Source organism: Epinephelus lanceolatus, chromosome 3 (genome assembly GCF_041903045.1).
Source record: "Epinephelus lanceolatus isolate andai-2023 chromosome 3, ASM4190304v1, whole genome shotgun sequence".
In the NCBI taxonomy this organism is placed as follows: domain Eukaryota; kingdom Metazoa; phylum Chordata; class Actinopteri; order Perciformes; family Serranidae; genus Epinephelus; species Epinephelus lanceolatus.
The window spans coordinates 39,451,502-39,466,583 of record NC_135736.1 but is presented as its reverse complement, the minus strand read 5'-3'; the positions used below and the strand labels follow the sequence as shown (position 1 = coordinate 39,466,583).

General features: G+C 41.0%; 2 protein-coding genes across 4 annotated transcripts in view; both read left to right on the top strand.

Annotated features, from left to right (window-relative positions):
* The first annotated feature begins 2,018 nt into the window (after positions 1-2,018).
* Positions 2,019-7,322, top strand: LOC144462486 (uncharacterized). Its single transcript, XM_078166345.1, has 2 exons — positions 2,019-2,124; positions 4,008-7,322. Exon 2 carries the CDS (start codon positions 4,064-4,066, stop codon positions 4,481-4,483), a length of 420 nt encoding a protein of 139 aa, XP_078022471.1. The 5' UTR covers positions 2,019-2,124; positions 4,008-4,063; the 3' UTR covers positions 4,484-7,322.
* Positions 7,323-7,711: 389 nt separating this feature from the next.
* Positions 7,712-15,082, top strand: part of dok7b (docking protein 7b) — a 35,452-nt gene continuing 28,081 nt past the window's right edge. For 2 of the 3 annotated variants that reach the window (XM_033623976.2, XM_033623977.2), the window contains exons 1-5: positions 7,712-7,855; positions 7,972-8,017; positions 8,841-8,929; positions 9,817-9,967; positions 12,453-12,653. In XM_033623976.2, coding sequence (XP_033479867.2) covers positions 7,802-7,855; positions 7,972-8,017; positions 8,841-8,929; positions 9,817-9,967; positions 12,453-12,653 — 541 coding nt within the window. In that variant the 5' untranslated portion in view covers positions 7,712-7,801. The remainder of the gene's footprint in view (positions 7,856-7,971; positions 8,018-8,840; positions 8,930-9,816; positions 9,968-12,452; positions 12,654-15,082) is intronic. The other variant, XM_078166342.1, reaches the window with a different exon arrangement.

Sequence of the window (15,082 nt, the reverse complement as noted above, 5' to 3'; positions counted from 1 at the left end):
TCTCAAACACTGTTTGGTCTGTCTTCATCGAGCACCTGCAGATATGTGTTCACCTTTTTTGGGATCCAGTCATTTAGGAGGTTTTTACCTCGAGCCAAACTATCCACAGAGGTTTCTTCCTCTCCAAAACAAGCAGACCCTGTGATATAAACTGGTAAAACCTCTGAACAAAGCAGTTTCACATTAAAAATCAGTGTTTCTTCAACGCTGCCTATCACGGAGGGGCTGCCGTCTATGGTGGCCGATGCGAACATGTGATTAGCTGTCATGAGCCAGTGTTTGGTTTGTATGTTTTAGATTGCAGAAACATAGCAGATCAATTCCCTATGAAGATCTAAATGGGTCATTGTAATGTAATGAAAACACAACTATTCTTTTTTCAGGTATATTCCATTTCTGCCAATATATTCCCCTAAATCTTACACACTGGACCTTCAAATAATGTTACAGAGTTGTTGGCTGTCATACAATGTTCAGGATGAGCGACAGGGAGAGGTGTGCAACAACATCTGTTATGATACATTTCGACTCAGTAATCCTGCCCGACAGATTATTCTTGGATCATATCAGTTGTTCAGTCAGGGCTTTTGTTCCCAAGCCCATTCAGCGCAGGCATTGTTGTTATTTGGACACAGCTTGTTGGTGTGCAGACATGTTACATGGATGTGTAGTCAATGTCGAGATGAGATGTGCAGCAGCAGAGCCCGAGTATAATCAGTGTGGAGTCATGAAGCACAGCGGGCAGATTGTCCAAAGAGATAGAAAGAGATGGAAGTCACGAGGATCAGGTCCAAGAAAAGGATGTCACGAGGAAGCAGCTACAAACAAAGGATTAAAAAAGTAAGGGAGAACATATCGGGTAGAAAGCAAGATAAGTATTGTATTGTGTCAGTACAAGGTTAAGTTCTTAGCATTTCCGCCTTGGTGATTAACTGTGCTGCTAAGGCAGAAAGGAAATCTGAAAGAAAAGAAATAGTTGATGCTGCAAGAAAGTTCTTAGATATTTTGGGAAATACTGGAGAGGAGGTGCAGGGGCTGTTGAGAGAGGCCTTCAGGCCCTCTCAGATAGATAAGGCTAGTTTCAATGAAGAATGGGATGGGGAGAGACCCAGACCAAGGTGAGTTGAGTCTTATTTTCAATCCAGTAGAAGGCGATAATGCAACATTTTGGATGCCAACCGCCATTAAACAAGAAGAGAGAGGAGAGGGTAACATAGGGAGAAAAAGAAGGAAAGTAAACAAAACCCCAGTCAGAGCAAACTGTATTGTATTAGAACCATTAGAACAAGCAGTTCTACCTTCACTTGAAATACATTGCATGCGAGAAAGAAAGAGTTAGGTTAGTTTACAGTTGCACTTTTATGGTACAATCATCAAAGGTCAAGTGTCAAGTCTGTGGCACCTCGCAACATTTTTGGGGAGGTTACTTTTGAAATGTAATAGGTTACAGAATACTTAATACCCTGCTAAAATAGAATAACTACTTTAACTATTTTAATTACATGCTTTGTAAATAATTACATGTAACTAGTTACTCTTACTGAATGAATATAGTATTCTACGTAAAAATGTTTAACGAAAGGAATACAATCGGATGTAACTCCCTTGTAATCGCCAAAATTTTGATTAGTAACTGAGTTAACTAATTTTTTTCTCTGTAATTAACTGTAAGCAATTACATTTATTTTGTTATTTATTAACGGTATTACTAGTTATATGTAACTAGTTACTTGAAGAATGAATGTTGTATTCTACACAAAAGAGTATATTTGCGTGTAACCCCTGTAAATTACCAACATTTTTATTAGTAACTGTAACTTAATCACATAATTTCTCTGTAACTAACTGATTACAGTTACATTTATTTTGTCATTCAATAAAATGTAACTAGTTACATGTAATTAGTTACATGTTGGGGAGTAACTACTCTCCAGCATGGTCTAGCGTTGAGTGCCAACCATGTAGTATAACTACGGTGGCCGACGCGAAAACGCCAATGGCCTGTTCAGAGCCATGTATGTGTGTATGGTTTGTCCCTTCTGGGCTCCTGTAGAAACGATACGGCGGACTCCGTGGACGAGGACCTGCTCTGCTCCGTGGATAATGTTAACCGCTCATTCTCAGGTAACGAAAACGTAGCCAGTTTTAATTTCTGATACAGTAACGTAATTGTTATGAATATAGATTTCATATTCAATTTCTTCCAAAGTATTTCCCTAAATTCTTAACACCGGACCGTTAAAGGCTCCGGATACCTAAGGTATGGTCACATTCCTGAGGAGGAGAGGTCTAATTAGGGAATAAGTGGAAACACCTGGAGACCAACGGTGTGTCTGTTCATACTTCTCGTCATGTAACGTTAAAGCTTATCTTGAAACACAGATCTCAAATGAGATATTTTGTACTCTTGCAATAAGTCAGCTTACTTGCAGTTGGTAAGTAGGACGACCTTATTGTGCTGTGTCAGCTGTACATTCACCACAGTTACAGCCATGTTAGCTACTCTGTGAGCCTATGCTTCGGTGAGCTAAAGGCTAACATTAGCATGCTAACATGCTCACGTTTAACAGGTGTGATTTTTAAAATGTATCCAAATGTAACTGCTGTTTATATAACAGTGGTCGCGATAATCCAGTCGGACCAAATTATTGGACCAATCAACAGATAAATAAAATGCTGAAATGAGAACAGCAGGGCACAATAGAGGACGAAAAATGACTTCAATAAATGAATGGATAAATAAATGTATAAATGGGTTCAGGAATAAATATCTAAATTAATACTGAAATTAACATGGAAAATTTTCTACATTTTTGTTCACTTACATTTAGTAATATGTATTTTTGTATCTGTTTATTAGGTAAGACGGTTTATGTATTTATTTAAAATTTATTCTTAGCATTTTTTTTTAATTAATTCATTCCTGTATTTACTTTTACATTATATTATTTTTATATTTATTTACAGATTTATTTATTTCCATATTTATTCCTATGGTTTTATACATTTTATTATTTATGTATACATTTACTTATTTCTGTATTGATTTACACCTGCATGCATTTATTTAATCATGTATTTACACTTAAGTCATTTTTCCTCCTCCATGGGGCATAAGGGAGATATGTTGTGTTTTTTTTTATCTTTATCCCCCAACTTGAATTATACGTGTTTGTCATAGCAGGTAAAGCACAGGTGTAACCAATAACATCACCATGGCTGAATTTCCACCATCTTTATTGATTAAACCTGTGTTTTTCCTGCCAGTACATGTCAGATTTCTACTGTATGAAATGCCTGCTTAACCTTGTGTGTTCATGTCTTATGAACACACAACATCAGATGCAGCAACAGATTTAAAAAGGTCAGAGTAACATAAAATTGAGCTGTTGAGAGTAAATCAGCTGTCACCGCATAATGAGAGAATAAATCCCTACTTACCTCAGCCAGTAGATGGCAGCAGGCTGTATTAAGAAGGGGACATCGTCTCCTTTCACTCACATACACACAAATACACACACATTCACACTGAGCACCGTCTAACCCTCTTTCCCATGATGTCATAGCCAAGAACCAGCCCTAGAGCCTGCATCCCAGCTCTCCCTGGGTGTGTGTGCGTTAGAGAGAGAGAGATTGTGTGTGTCTCTTGCTGTATCCATGGTGTTGCAACAGTTGGCTTCATGCTGGTCATGGCTGTCAGAGTGTGATATTTTACTGAATTTGACAGAATGTGAATAAGCGTCTTAATTTCTCGCTCTCCTCTTCACGTACACATAAACTAACCAAGGGATGAAGATATCCTGTAGCTTTAGTTCATAGTCTGTGTGTTCTGTGTTGTTTTTTTTCCATTATAATTGTCACTGCGGCACAGACTTACTCTCACTTTTGTGTGTTCTTCGCATGTGGATGGTTTGCAGTGACGGTGAGTGCTTGCTTTTCATTTCTTTTTTATCCTCCGTCTGTCTCTTTTGTTGTCTCTCTTTTTAAAGCAGCCTCTTCTTCCTCAGGTAAAGACAGAAACAGATGGAGAGACAGGGAAAAAGGAGGAGGAGGGGGTTTCAAAATGCCTAGCAGAAGAACAACATCCTCCAAACCCATCCCTCCCTCCCCTTCTCCTCCTCCTCTTCCTCCACCACGGCCTCCCCTTCGTTCACGTCGCAAATCCAAGTCACCTTCATCCCGCTCCAACCACTCGACCCCAAAACGAGCCCTGGATTTGGACAAAATTGGGGCCACATCTGACACAGAAGACAGCAGGCAAACCTGTAGAGGGTCCCGAGACCTCCGGGGCTCCCAGGGTTCAGAGCTGGACAGGAAATGGGAGGGTGTGGCCTTGGAACTGCGTTACCGTGGCAGCAGGATGAGGTCGGCAGTGTACCAGACTTCAGACTTGCCCTCCATGGTCAAAGCCAAGAGACAGTTGGAGCAGAGTGAGGGCAAAGGGCAGATAGACCGAAGTAAATTGAAAGCAACCTTTGTTTGAGGAGCCTAATGTTTAGCTGACTCATAAACTGTCTGGCCTGATGTCGTGTCTGTGACTCTGACCACGCTGACGCAGTCTGCAGCAGCTGTAACATTGTCGAGGCCTAAAGTTTAGGCAAAGGGCTTAATGTCAACAACTGTGCAGCTGCACCCAGACTCGATACAGAAGGGTGCTATTAGTGGATGACAGGCTGAGATTAATCAAATGCTGTGTCCCAATTCCAGACTGCATACTCATTCCCAGTATGGACTCTGCAGTGGTGGAAAGCAACACTGTACAATTTTTTGAGCATCTCCATTTGATGCTACTTTGTACTCTTACTCCATTACTTTTAAAAGGAAAATATTGTACTTTTTACTCCACTATACTTATCTTCAGAACTTATTATAACAAACAAAACATACTGCCTTATGAAATTTAATGTATGCTTTGGTGAAAATGCCCAACTCCAGGAACACACTTTTTTTTTTTTTTTTAATCTGTAGAAAAATACTATGCTGTCTAATTGAAAGTCAGATTAATTAGCACGTTTTCAATGATAAAATCTATAATGTATGTTAACTGCAAAAACAGCATCTACAACAATTGGTTTATTGTACTGAATATAACAAGTATTTAGTATGTAATTGGGACACAGCACTGCTATCTCTGGGCCTAGCTATTGGCTTTCTCCCTCACGTTGTGCCCATACAGGAGAATACTTGTATTTCTTTGGTTCTGTATTTTGACAGAAATCTGTAAATTAAAGGGGCACTGCAGCGATTCAGTATTGATCTTCCATTAAAGCTATAGTGCGTAACTTCTGTTGCCTCCCAGCGGATAATGCGTTATTACAACTAATAAGCCGGCGGCACTTCCATGTACACAGAGTAACACTCGCCAGTCGCCACACACCGTACACAGAGTAACACTTGCCTTTGCGGTAGGATCCACTTCTGAACCGTGTCTCGGCCGCTTCTTCGCCATGTTGCTTTCTCTTTCTACCTGCACTCTACCTCTCCACTCCTCCTCCCCCTCCCTTCTTGTTGTGAGGAAGCATTTCCTGTGTGCCAGTGCGGAAATGACGCCGGTCTACATGCATACTAAAAATGATATATATTGAAAAATACCACGAGATGTTAGAGGAGCCGATCGGCTTAATCAGCATTGTGTCATCTCCTCTAGTAGTGGCTTGGGTGAAATGGACATTTACGGACCTGTAGAAGTTACGCACTATAGCTTTAAGTCGGAAAACTTGCAAACAGGGAAACTTGAGGCAGCAGAGGCTGAAATATTCTGACTTGCAGTCCTCAGTGTGGGTCAGACACTTAAAGTGATGGCTCCAAGTTTTCCCATAATGCCACTTCACAGCGTCTTTTGTTAGGCCCTCCCTGCCTCATAAACACCAACTCGTTTAAAACTCCACAACCCCAGTTTGCACCCCAGACTCTCTGTTAAAAATGTGCAGCCTTCAACCTTAAAGCTGTAGTTGGTAACTTTTATAAGGATATTTTTTTGTCATAAATGCTGAAACTGTCACTTCATCCACACAGAGGTACACCAATAATCAGGTTCCTCCTCCCAATCCAAGTGCTTATAATAGCATTTGCTAGAACCTACACAGCAGACAGTTTGCTCCACCTGGTGGGCAAAGCTTAGTTTTTGGCTTAACTGTTCCCAACGTGGCAACTGGGTTAGAATTGTTCTCCTTTTACAGCTTAACTTTACACTAAAATGTGTTTGTGAAAACGTTTTTGCCAAAACAGTAGAATCTTGGTCCATATTTGATCAGCGCTGTCTAATTTGACAGTTTGACAGCTGCATAAGAGACTTCTCAGGTCTGATTGGTTGTTTTCGTTCATGTAACACCATTGTAAGCACTACCAGGAGGCAATGCTGGCTCAGGTAGAGCAGGTCGTCCACTAATCAGAAGATTGAAGGTTTGATCCTCGGCTCCTCCAGTCCGCATGTCAAAGTATCCTTGGGCAAGACATTGAACCCCAAATTGCTCCCGATGGCTGTTGCATCGGTGTGTGAGAGGGTGTGAATGGTTACTGAGGAGCAGCTGGCTCCTTGTATGGTAGCCTCGGCCATGTGTGTGAACAGATGAATGTGACATGTGTAGTGTAAAAAGCGCTTTGAGTGGTCGGAAGACTAGAAAGGCGCTATACAAGTGCAGTCTATTCACCATTTACCACAGTTTTTATTCACAGATTATTTGTCTGATGTAATACTGTGTGGATACAGTGACAGTTTCAGCAAACAGGACAGTTATATTTTTTTTTAATAAAAGTTACCAACTACAGCTGTAAGGAAAGAGGACTCTTGTGACAGCACCAAGGTTTTCTTTGACTTGACTGAACTCCTCCAGAGCTGCAGAAGACATACAGCTGTTTTCACAAACAAATCTGAAGAGTGCCTTTTTAAGGGGTAGACAAATAATGAAAACTATAGCAGTATTAAAGTCAGTTAAAGTTCTACTTTCATAAACTGTTTAACATGTCAACCACCTGCATGACAATTAAATATGAGCAGTTTGAAAAATGAACCCTGAGACATTGTAAGCTGTCTGCGTTTTGTAGGATAATATAGTGAAGTGTTCCTGGCACCAACTTGTTCATTAAATTCACCTGTCATTCTAGGAATAAATGGCCCTGAACTTAGAGAGGCCCTGGAAGTAATACCATCCTGAAAACATCCAATCCTGAGTCAAGTGCTTTGGTCAATAGCAATGCAAGATTTATATTACACTGGGCCTTGTAGCTGTGAGACAACAGCAGGACTGCTGTAATCACCCTTTTGCCCTCAGGATGTACTCACTCAGTGGATGTGACATGTTCACATAATAAAATATTTTCTTGACTAGTAATCTTGTATAATCATTTATTTGTTGTTGCGGATTTGAATCTAATTCGCTCATTTTACATCTCTTAATTGGCATTACTCCGGAGTCAACTTTTACAGATTAAACTAGCTTTCCACAGACAGAGCAGAGGCACCGCTGATTAGCATTAAGGCAACATGAATCCCTGTCTAACACCCAGCTCAGGGCCAGCTTTATGAGTTAAGTGAAAGGTGCGCGAGTTATGCACTTTTAATTGAATTTGCTCCACTGTAAACAATATGCACTTGACGCAGGGTGACAACTGTACTAACTTGGCACGACCCTGCGGGGGGAGGCTGGTATCTCTCCCCGCCTCGGTGCTGTGATCGTCGGGGAGAGAGTGCAGTCTGCCGGCGGGGCTTGGGCTGTAAAGGCTATTTTGAAAAGTGACCTCCCCTCTCTATGGACTCGTGCACACACACACCACACACAGCTGCTCGGAACCATGACAGAAGATGACGGATACAGTGGTCGCGGAGGGACAAGTCAAGTTTAGAGATGGAAAAAAGGTTAATTTCTCCAATATTATTCTTATTTTTTAACTTTAAAATGTTTTTCCATACTTCAGAGACAACTACAGGAATATATTTTGTCATTTAATGATTCTTTACAAACTTCTTCACAGTGGAAGACTCGGTGCGTCGTTCTTCGGAAGCCCTCTCCGGTCGCAGGTATAGCACACCGTCTTTATTTTCACACCCATCTCATTATTTCCACTCAAACTGTGAACCCATATATAGCGACAGAAAACCCAGTTAATTCATCCGTGTCATTCAGTACCAATGTTAACTGCTTTTCTGTGGTTAAACTAATCACAACTTGTAAATTGGTGTCTTGGCTGTGCGCCACCGGAGCGCGCGTTGGGTATAAGCTTCAACACGTGGGGATGTCAAGCAGTACGACAGTTGAAATAATCGATTGGATTTCTTTAATTGACCAAATTCACATTTTAAAGGATGCGGGCAAATGCCTGTCTAATTCAAATTAAGACTGGATATGAAATTAAGTCTGATGTGTTTTTAGTGCCAGTTGGATTTTAGGTTAATTATTTGAACGCCTCCCAGCTATAAACGTAACCTGTGACTGCCACAGTGTACCAGAGGTTTCTTTGCAAGCTTGGCAGAAACTGAAAGCAGCATGTCTGAAAACAGTATTGAGTTTCACTTGAGATGCTGTGAGGACAGACGCTGTGCCTCTCTGCATACACAAACATGTGGCTGGAGCTGTAGCCTACTGCTGTGTCCTTGAGGAAAGTGGGTATAATGTACTGCTGTGTGTGTGTGTGTATTTGTGTCTTGACTTTCATCAGCAGCTGTGCCAGTGGATCAGTTCATTGTTTTAGGGTTTGTTTTGACAGCTGTTCTGTAAACACAGGCAGGCATGCAGCGGAGATGACAAAAAAGCGACTCTTTTGTTATTCTGCTATTAATCAGAAAATTGAACTTTAAGCCTGTCTGTCTGTAAAGCTCCTCACTCTGTGCGTCTCTGCATCAGACTGTCTGACTCTGCTGGTGTATAAAGAGAAGAAGAAAGGGAAGGAGAAGGGCACAGGCCACAAGGAGAGGCTCAATGTAACACTGGAGGTATGTTAAACAGCAGCAGACCAAAGGCCCGCTGCTTCTGATCTCAAGTGCAGCTTTGTTACAGCTTTTTATTGTTGTCACAAAATGAACCTCAGCCTTTCTACTGCTGCCACATGTAAAATAATGAGTGCCACATGGATGGATAAGAATATTGAGGATGTAGTGGCATCTAGCAATGAGGCATAGATTAGAATTCCTTCAGCATTCATTGCTCAGGAGGTTTTTACCAGGAGCCAAATTATCTTTAGAGGTCTCTTTCTCCTCCAAAACAGATCGTCCAGGTGATTTAAAACCGTGAAAACACTGAATAACATAGTTACACCTTACAAATCAGTGTTTGTGTGCTCACATTTGGTCAATCATAACTTAAGATAAAGACGATGTTTTTACTGGGAGCCAAATCATCTTCAGAGGTCTCCTCTTCACCAAAACTCCATTTATATATTGGCAGAAACTCCATGTCTGCCAAAATATCCCCCTAAATCCTACACACTGGACTTTAAGCTGGGTCATGAATGGACTTTCAAATGGTTGGAGCATTAATTGAAAAAACTGCAAGACGGCACTCGCCTAAGGTCACCTGGGATAGGCTCCAGCGACCCTGTGTCAGGATAAGCAGTTACAGAAAATGAATGAAAGCAATAGAACAAACAATCAGGGACAATATATCAAACTCAGGAATTCAGCATCAAACAAAGAGGAGAAAAGAAGAGTATCTATGCCTAAAAGAATTCACTTGACCTCAATCAGGAAAGGCACGGCTCTTTTGATTGAGGTTGATCAGACTATTTCCCTTTTTAGATTAAAAAAAAACAAAAACAAAAAAAAAAACAGAATAAAAGAGTAATACAATCTAAATGACTCGTGTGATTTACTCTTTTCCTCAGGGGATCTGTGGCGTGGAGCCAGGGCCCGGTTATGACGGGGTATCCTACACCCTCTCCATCCTCTGCCTGGCTCACACGCTGGTCCTGGGCTTCACCAGCCGAGACACGCTGCTGGCCTGGGATGCCCGCATCTGCTACAGCCTGGGAGAAGGTCAGTGGTTTGGTCTGTCACAGTTCTGAGCACTTGTTCAAGGATGTGATGTGCAGATGGTTCATGCACTGAAGGGGAAAGTCTGTTCACTAAGCTGCAGTTGGGTAACGCACATCAGAAATTCAGCTAGTTGTTTTACATCAGCTTGGTTTTTGTGTTTGCATTATGCACTAGAGGAAGCAAGGAGCCCAGAGAGTTGCATACAGCTGAAGAGGAGGCTGTTTTTTTGTGGATCAGCAGAACAAACAACGCTTGTATAGGGAATTATTTGTTTGGTTGAGTCAGTATTAGTATCTAAAGTATTGCTTAGTCAACCCTTAGGATTACATCAGATTTACCACGACCCAGTTCTTTTTGGTCATAACATGTTTTAAAAGATTAAACCATGAGTGTGGTCATATGTATGTACAAGAAGAATATCCTAGATCCTTTGTAGTTTGGTTGGCTACAAGGTGTACTATTGTTGCAAAGTAACACTTCAGTGGAGGTCACTTGCTAGAGGGGATCAAAGAAATGACAAGTGGAATTACACACTGATAAAATCTGGCCTCTATCGCTCTGGTCCTCATCTATCTGCAAAATCTGCTGTCTCAACTTCACAACTTTCTTTTCAATGGAAAGTGTTTTGAGGGGCTGAAAAGGTCTAGGTGTAAGAAATGCCAAAGGACACTGAATCCCATTTTATATGGGTAAACTGCTAATAGAGTTGCTTTTATACAACTGATGAGATTTACTTAAAGGTTCTAATACAACATTTAGAACATTAATATAGCAGTAAACAACTATTTTCTATGTAAAGATATAGTGGAGTAATGGCGTCCTGAGCTGAGAATTAAATCACGCTACCTCTGTGTATGATAACGCCCTCCCAGCCTACAGTGGCAGGGTGACTGTTGCAAAAGCGTAGCATATTATGATAGACCAATATTCCCTATCCAAAAATACTTACAATGCACAAAAAGACTTTTGCAAGAAGAGTTAAAAAAAAAGTAAACACTTTCACTTGAACTCCTCCATCTTCTTTCTGGATATACACAAGCATTTTATCTGTTGTTAAAAACTCTGTCTTTCAGTTATAAGTTTACTGTGGTTCTCTTAAGAATTCTAATGTGGACCCTTCACAAATAACTTTTCACCTCTGTGCAAACTTTATTGAGAAATGTCCTCTCTTATTATCATGAATTTTAAATGTCTGCAGTCTGATTTTTTTTTTTTTTTTTTTTTAGCTGTGCTTCACAGCCAGGCTGTGACTTGAATTTACATTTTCTGTGTAGCACTAGGGAGCACTGTCAGTGCTTACATTTTTAAACATTTTTCTGAACAGGTAATTCTTCTCCTTCCTCTTTCCAAAATATCACCTGAGGATATTTTCGAGGCTCCATCCTACTCCTTAATCATATTATCCAGCAGCGTTCTGCTCCTCCGTCATTATGTGAATGTCACATAATTTTATCTCGCCTTGAAGCCCACAAACGACAGTTTTGCTGGTATTAAGAGCTCGTGTCGGAGGACATTTTCCAGCTTAATAACAGCAGCTCTGTTCTTTCCTCTCCTTACTGTTAAATTCACAGCACATTAAATATTTTATGTTTCAGTCTAAAACCCAATGCTAAGAATCCTAATGTAAGGACTGACACACAGGGTTTGTAGCTGTGCTTTCTTTAGATGAGAATATTTTAAAATGCATCCACCATTAACTTCATTTCCTCTTAAAGATCACTACAGCTCTCTTCTCACAGCAAAAGTTGATTACCTGCATGCAGATTGTCCACAATGCTGCTGGCCAAATGCTGAAACCACAGTTTATCCTTCATGCAAATTATGAATACTTTACAACTGCAGTTAACATTTTCCAAAGCATACAGATTTCCATGCTTCAAGGTGGTACGTTTTACATAATTTAATTATGCTAGAAAAGCACTGACTGAGCCCTTCAATCTGTTCTGCAGACTGAGGTGAGGAGAAGTGAGCTCACTCTCTGAAGTCTCTGCATAAACTCATTTTAAATAAAAATGCTTTCTGTTTATATTAACTTTGTTAGTATCTCTCAGTTGATGTTTGTCTTGGAACGTCACTTCACTAATGGTGTCAAATGGGCACACACTATGTATACATATATGTACATACTATATGTGACACTGTACAGTATGTGTTTGACTGTGAGAGGCAGAGACAGACCTTGGCACTGAAAAAGGGCCATCTGCACAAACTGAGCAGTGACAAATTGCCGCCAGCAGAGCTTAAAGAACTGCTTAATCATCATTACCACAGCCATCGGTTACACTGTACATGTGTGTTCATGTGCTCGTCTGTGTGTATCCCCTGTGGGTTTGTTTTTATGTTCCACCTCATCTGCCGTGTGATATATGTGCTTTATGATCAATGATACTCAAGTTGTCTTTAAATTGCTATGACAGAGTACATAAAAGCCACACACACTAATCTTTTCAAACCTCCTCTCTCTGCTTCTCTTTGTTTCCTTCAGTCCACAGGTTCAGTGTCAACGTCGAGCCAGGTACCAAACTGGAAAGCGGCCCCGCCTCCCTCCACCTGTGCAACAACCTATTGGTCCTCACCAGAGGCGTCCCTCCTGTCGTCATTGGACACTGGAAGCTGTCAGCGTTGCGTCGATATGGCGCTGTGCCAAATGGCTTTGTGTTCGAGGGCGGGACTCGCTGCGGATATTGTAAGTAACTCCTGGTCTGAGAAGGTTTTACTGCTGTGTGAATTTAGACTCTGTGGCCTGAAGCCAAAAAGGGCAACACTTTAATAACTGAATAACAGCTATGAGCAATGCACAGTCCCTCCATGACTGGCTCTGTTTGTTGTTGTTGGTGTTGTATTTGTCTTATTTGTAGGTAACAGACCAAACCTAGATAACATAAGGTCGGAGTAATTTCTACTAGAGCTGCAGTAGTGCTTAAAGGTCCAGTGTGTAGGATGTAGGGAGCTATATTGGCAGAAATGGAATGTAATAAGTATGTTCTCTTTAGTATCCTGACAATAAAGATCATTGGGTTTTTGTTACCTTAGAATGGAAAATGCCATGTTGCATTGCCGTGTTTCTACAGTAGCCCTGAATGCACAAACCAAATACTGGCTCTAAATGGGGCCGTTTGCGTTTTCGTGTAGACCACTGTGGTTGGAAGCCCCTCTGTGACGAGCTGAACAGCACAGGAAAAACACTCGCTTTTAACGTGAAACTGCTTTATTCAGTGTTTAAATCACCAGGTCCGTTTGTTTTGGAGGGGAACAGGACTCTGTAGATAATTTGGCTCCCGGTAAAAACATCCTGAAGGTCTGGATCTTAAGTTAACTAAAAAAAAATGGTGAGCACACATTAGCAGGTGCTGGGCTAGCGGCCTGTCTCTTATGAGCTGGACAGCATTGGAGAAACACTGATTTGCAATGTGAGACTGCTTTATTCGGTGTTTTTATTGGTTATAATCACCTGGTCTGTTTGTTTTGGAGAGGAAGAGCCCTCTACGGCAACTGCAGTCATCACCGCTAGATGTCACTGAACCCTACGCACTGTTCCTTTAAAGAAATCTATGGTCAGCATCGTATGTTGATGTCAGTCCCCCACAGACAAATAGCCTCTTTCTGTGTTCTCATTTTATACCAGTATTCAATACATTGTTGAAAGCACTAGTAACAAGACATGCTGCATTTTGCATAAGCAGCATGACTCAAACCTCCTAAGCTAATACTGTTGCTGTGACATGTGTATATGTTTTGCAAACAAATGGGAACACATAGATTCCTAAAAGAGGAAAACCAATAGTAAGAAATGTCTTCTTACTCAGTGAGAATTAGGATTTTTGTTGCTTGTTTTCCATATATATTGAAGATTATATCTAAAAACAAAAGATATCCTCAAAGATGGAGAAAGTGCTTCTAAGTTCAGAAAACAGGACCATATATTAGCAGTCCTCCTGCAGGGTCACAAAATCCATGAGTATGCATTCAACCATGAGAGATTCATGTTCAGTGTAAGGACGAGAGTAAGTGAACTTCAAAGTCCAACCAACCAAAACTCCCTGGACTGGTATTGTCCATGTGATGTACAACTACTGCAGCACAGTTATCTAAAATCCACATTTTAAAGTGCCTCCCTTGGATCAATAAATGCTCCATTTCATTTCTCTCCAGTGCTCACAGGTTGATAGATCTGTCATTTAACACTAACAGACCCATATAAAAACCTGTGATTTATGTGTTTCAGGTGTTTATAGAGTAACTTGATCCCCTTAGAAATTACTTTCTATGTATGAACCCACCACACTATACGCCTGCCCACCAAATCATGCTGTGTGTGTGTTTGTATGGTTGCCAGGGTGTAGATATCTCCTGAATGTCCAGTTGATGTGGGCATGAATGTGAAGAATGAGTGGCAGTTTTATGTTTTTGGGTGTGTGTGTGTGTGTGTGTGTGTGTGTGATAGAGAAAGAGACATGGACAGCAAGATAGTGAGTGTTCAATGGGATCATGTGTAAAGTGTTTATTGTAGGGAAACCTAACAGCCAGCAGCTGCTGTGTTCCTGATTTTATTAAGACACATACCTGAAAATATTTTTTGTAGCTCTCCTGTGTTAGTGTTAAGAGACGGTTCCTGTACGTGCTTATGTGACATCTGTCTTACTGTGTGTGTGTGTCTGTGCAAACAGTCTCATGGCTCCTACAGGAATAACCATGAGGGCCACAGGCTCTGGTTTCAGTGTTCAAATGGGCAACATCTATAAATACCAGCCTCCCCCTGTAGTGGCCACTCAACCAATTACGTAGTGGCTGCTGGCTAGACTGCCAATCACAGTATTCTTCTTCACCTCATCTACATAATACCCAGCAGCCACCTGGACAGTAGAAAGAGGCCCTCTTGGCATGGCTGCAGAAACAGAATGACATAAGGAGAAAGATGTGATAGTCATATCGGCAAGTGACATTCCTTGCATGAGTGCAAGGTAGAGCCGAGTGTTAGCTTACATTTTTACATGTTTATTTGTATTTGATGAGTGCATGCGGGACATACCAGAGCTCAGCAGTGAGTTTATGGAGTGTTGGAGGCTCTGACTTGCTTCTACCATGAGTACATTGGGTTGTAAGAAAATTTGGATA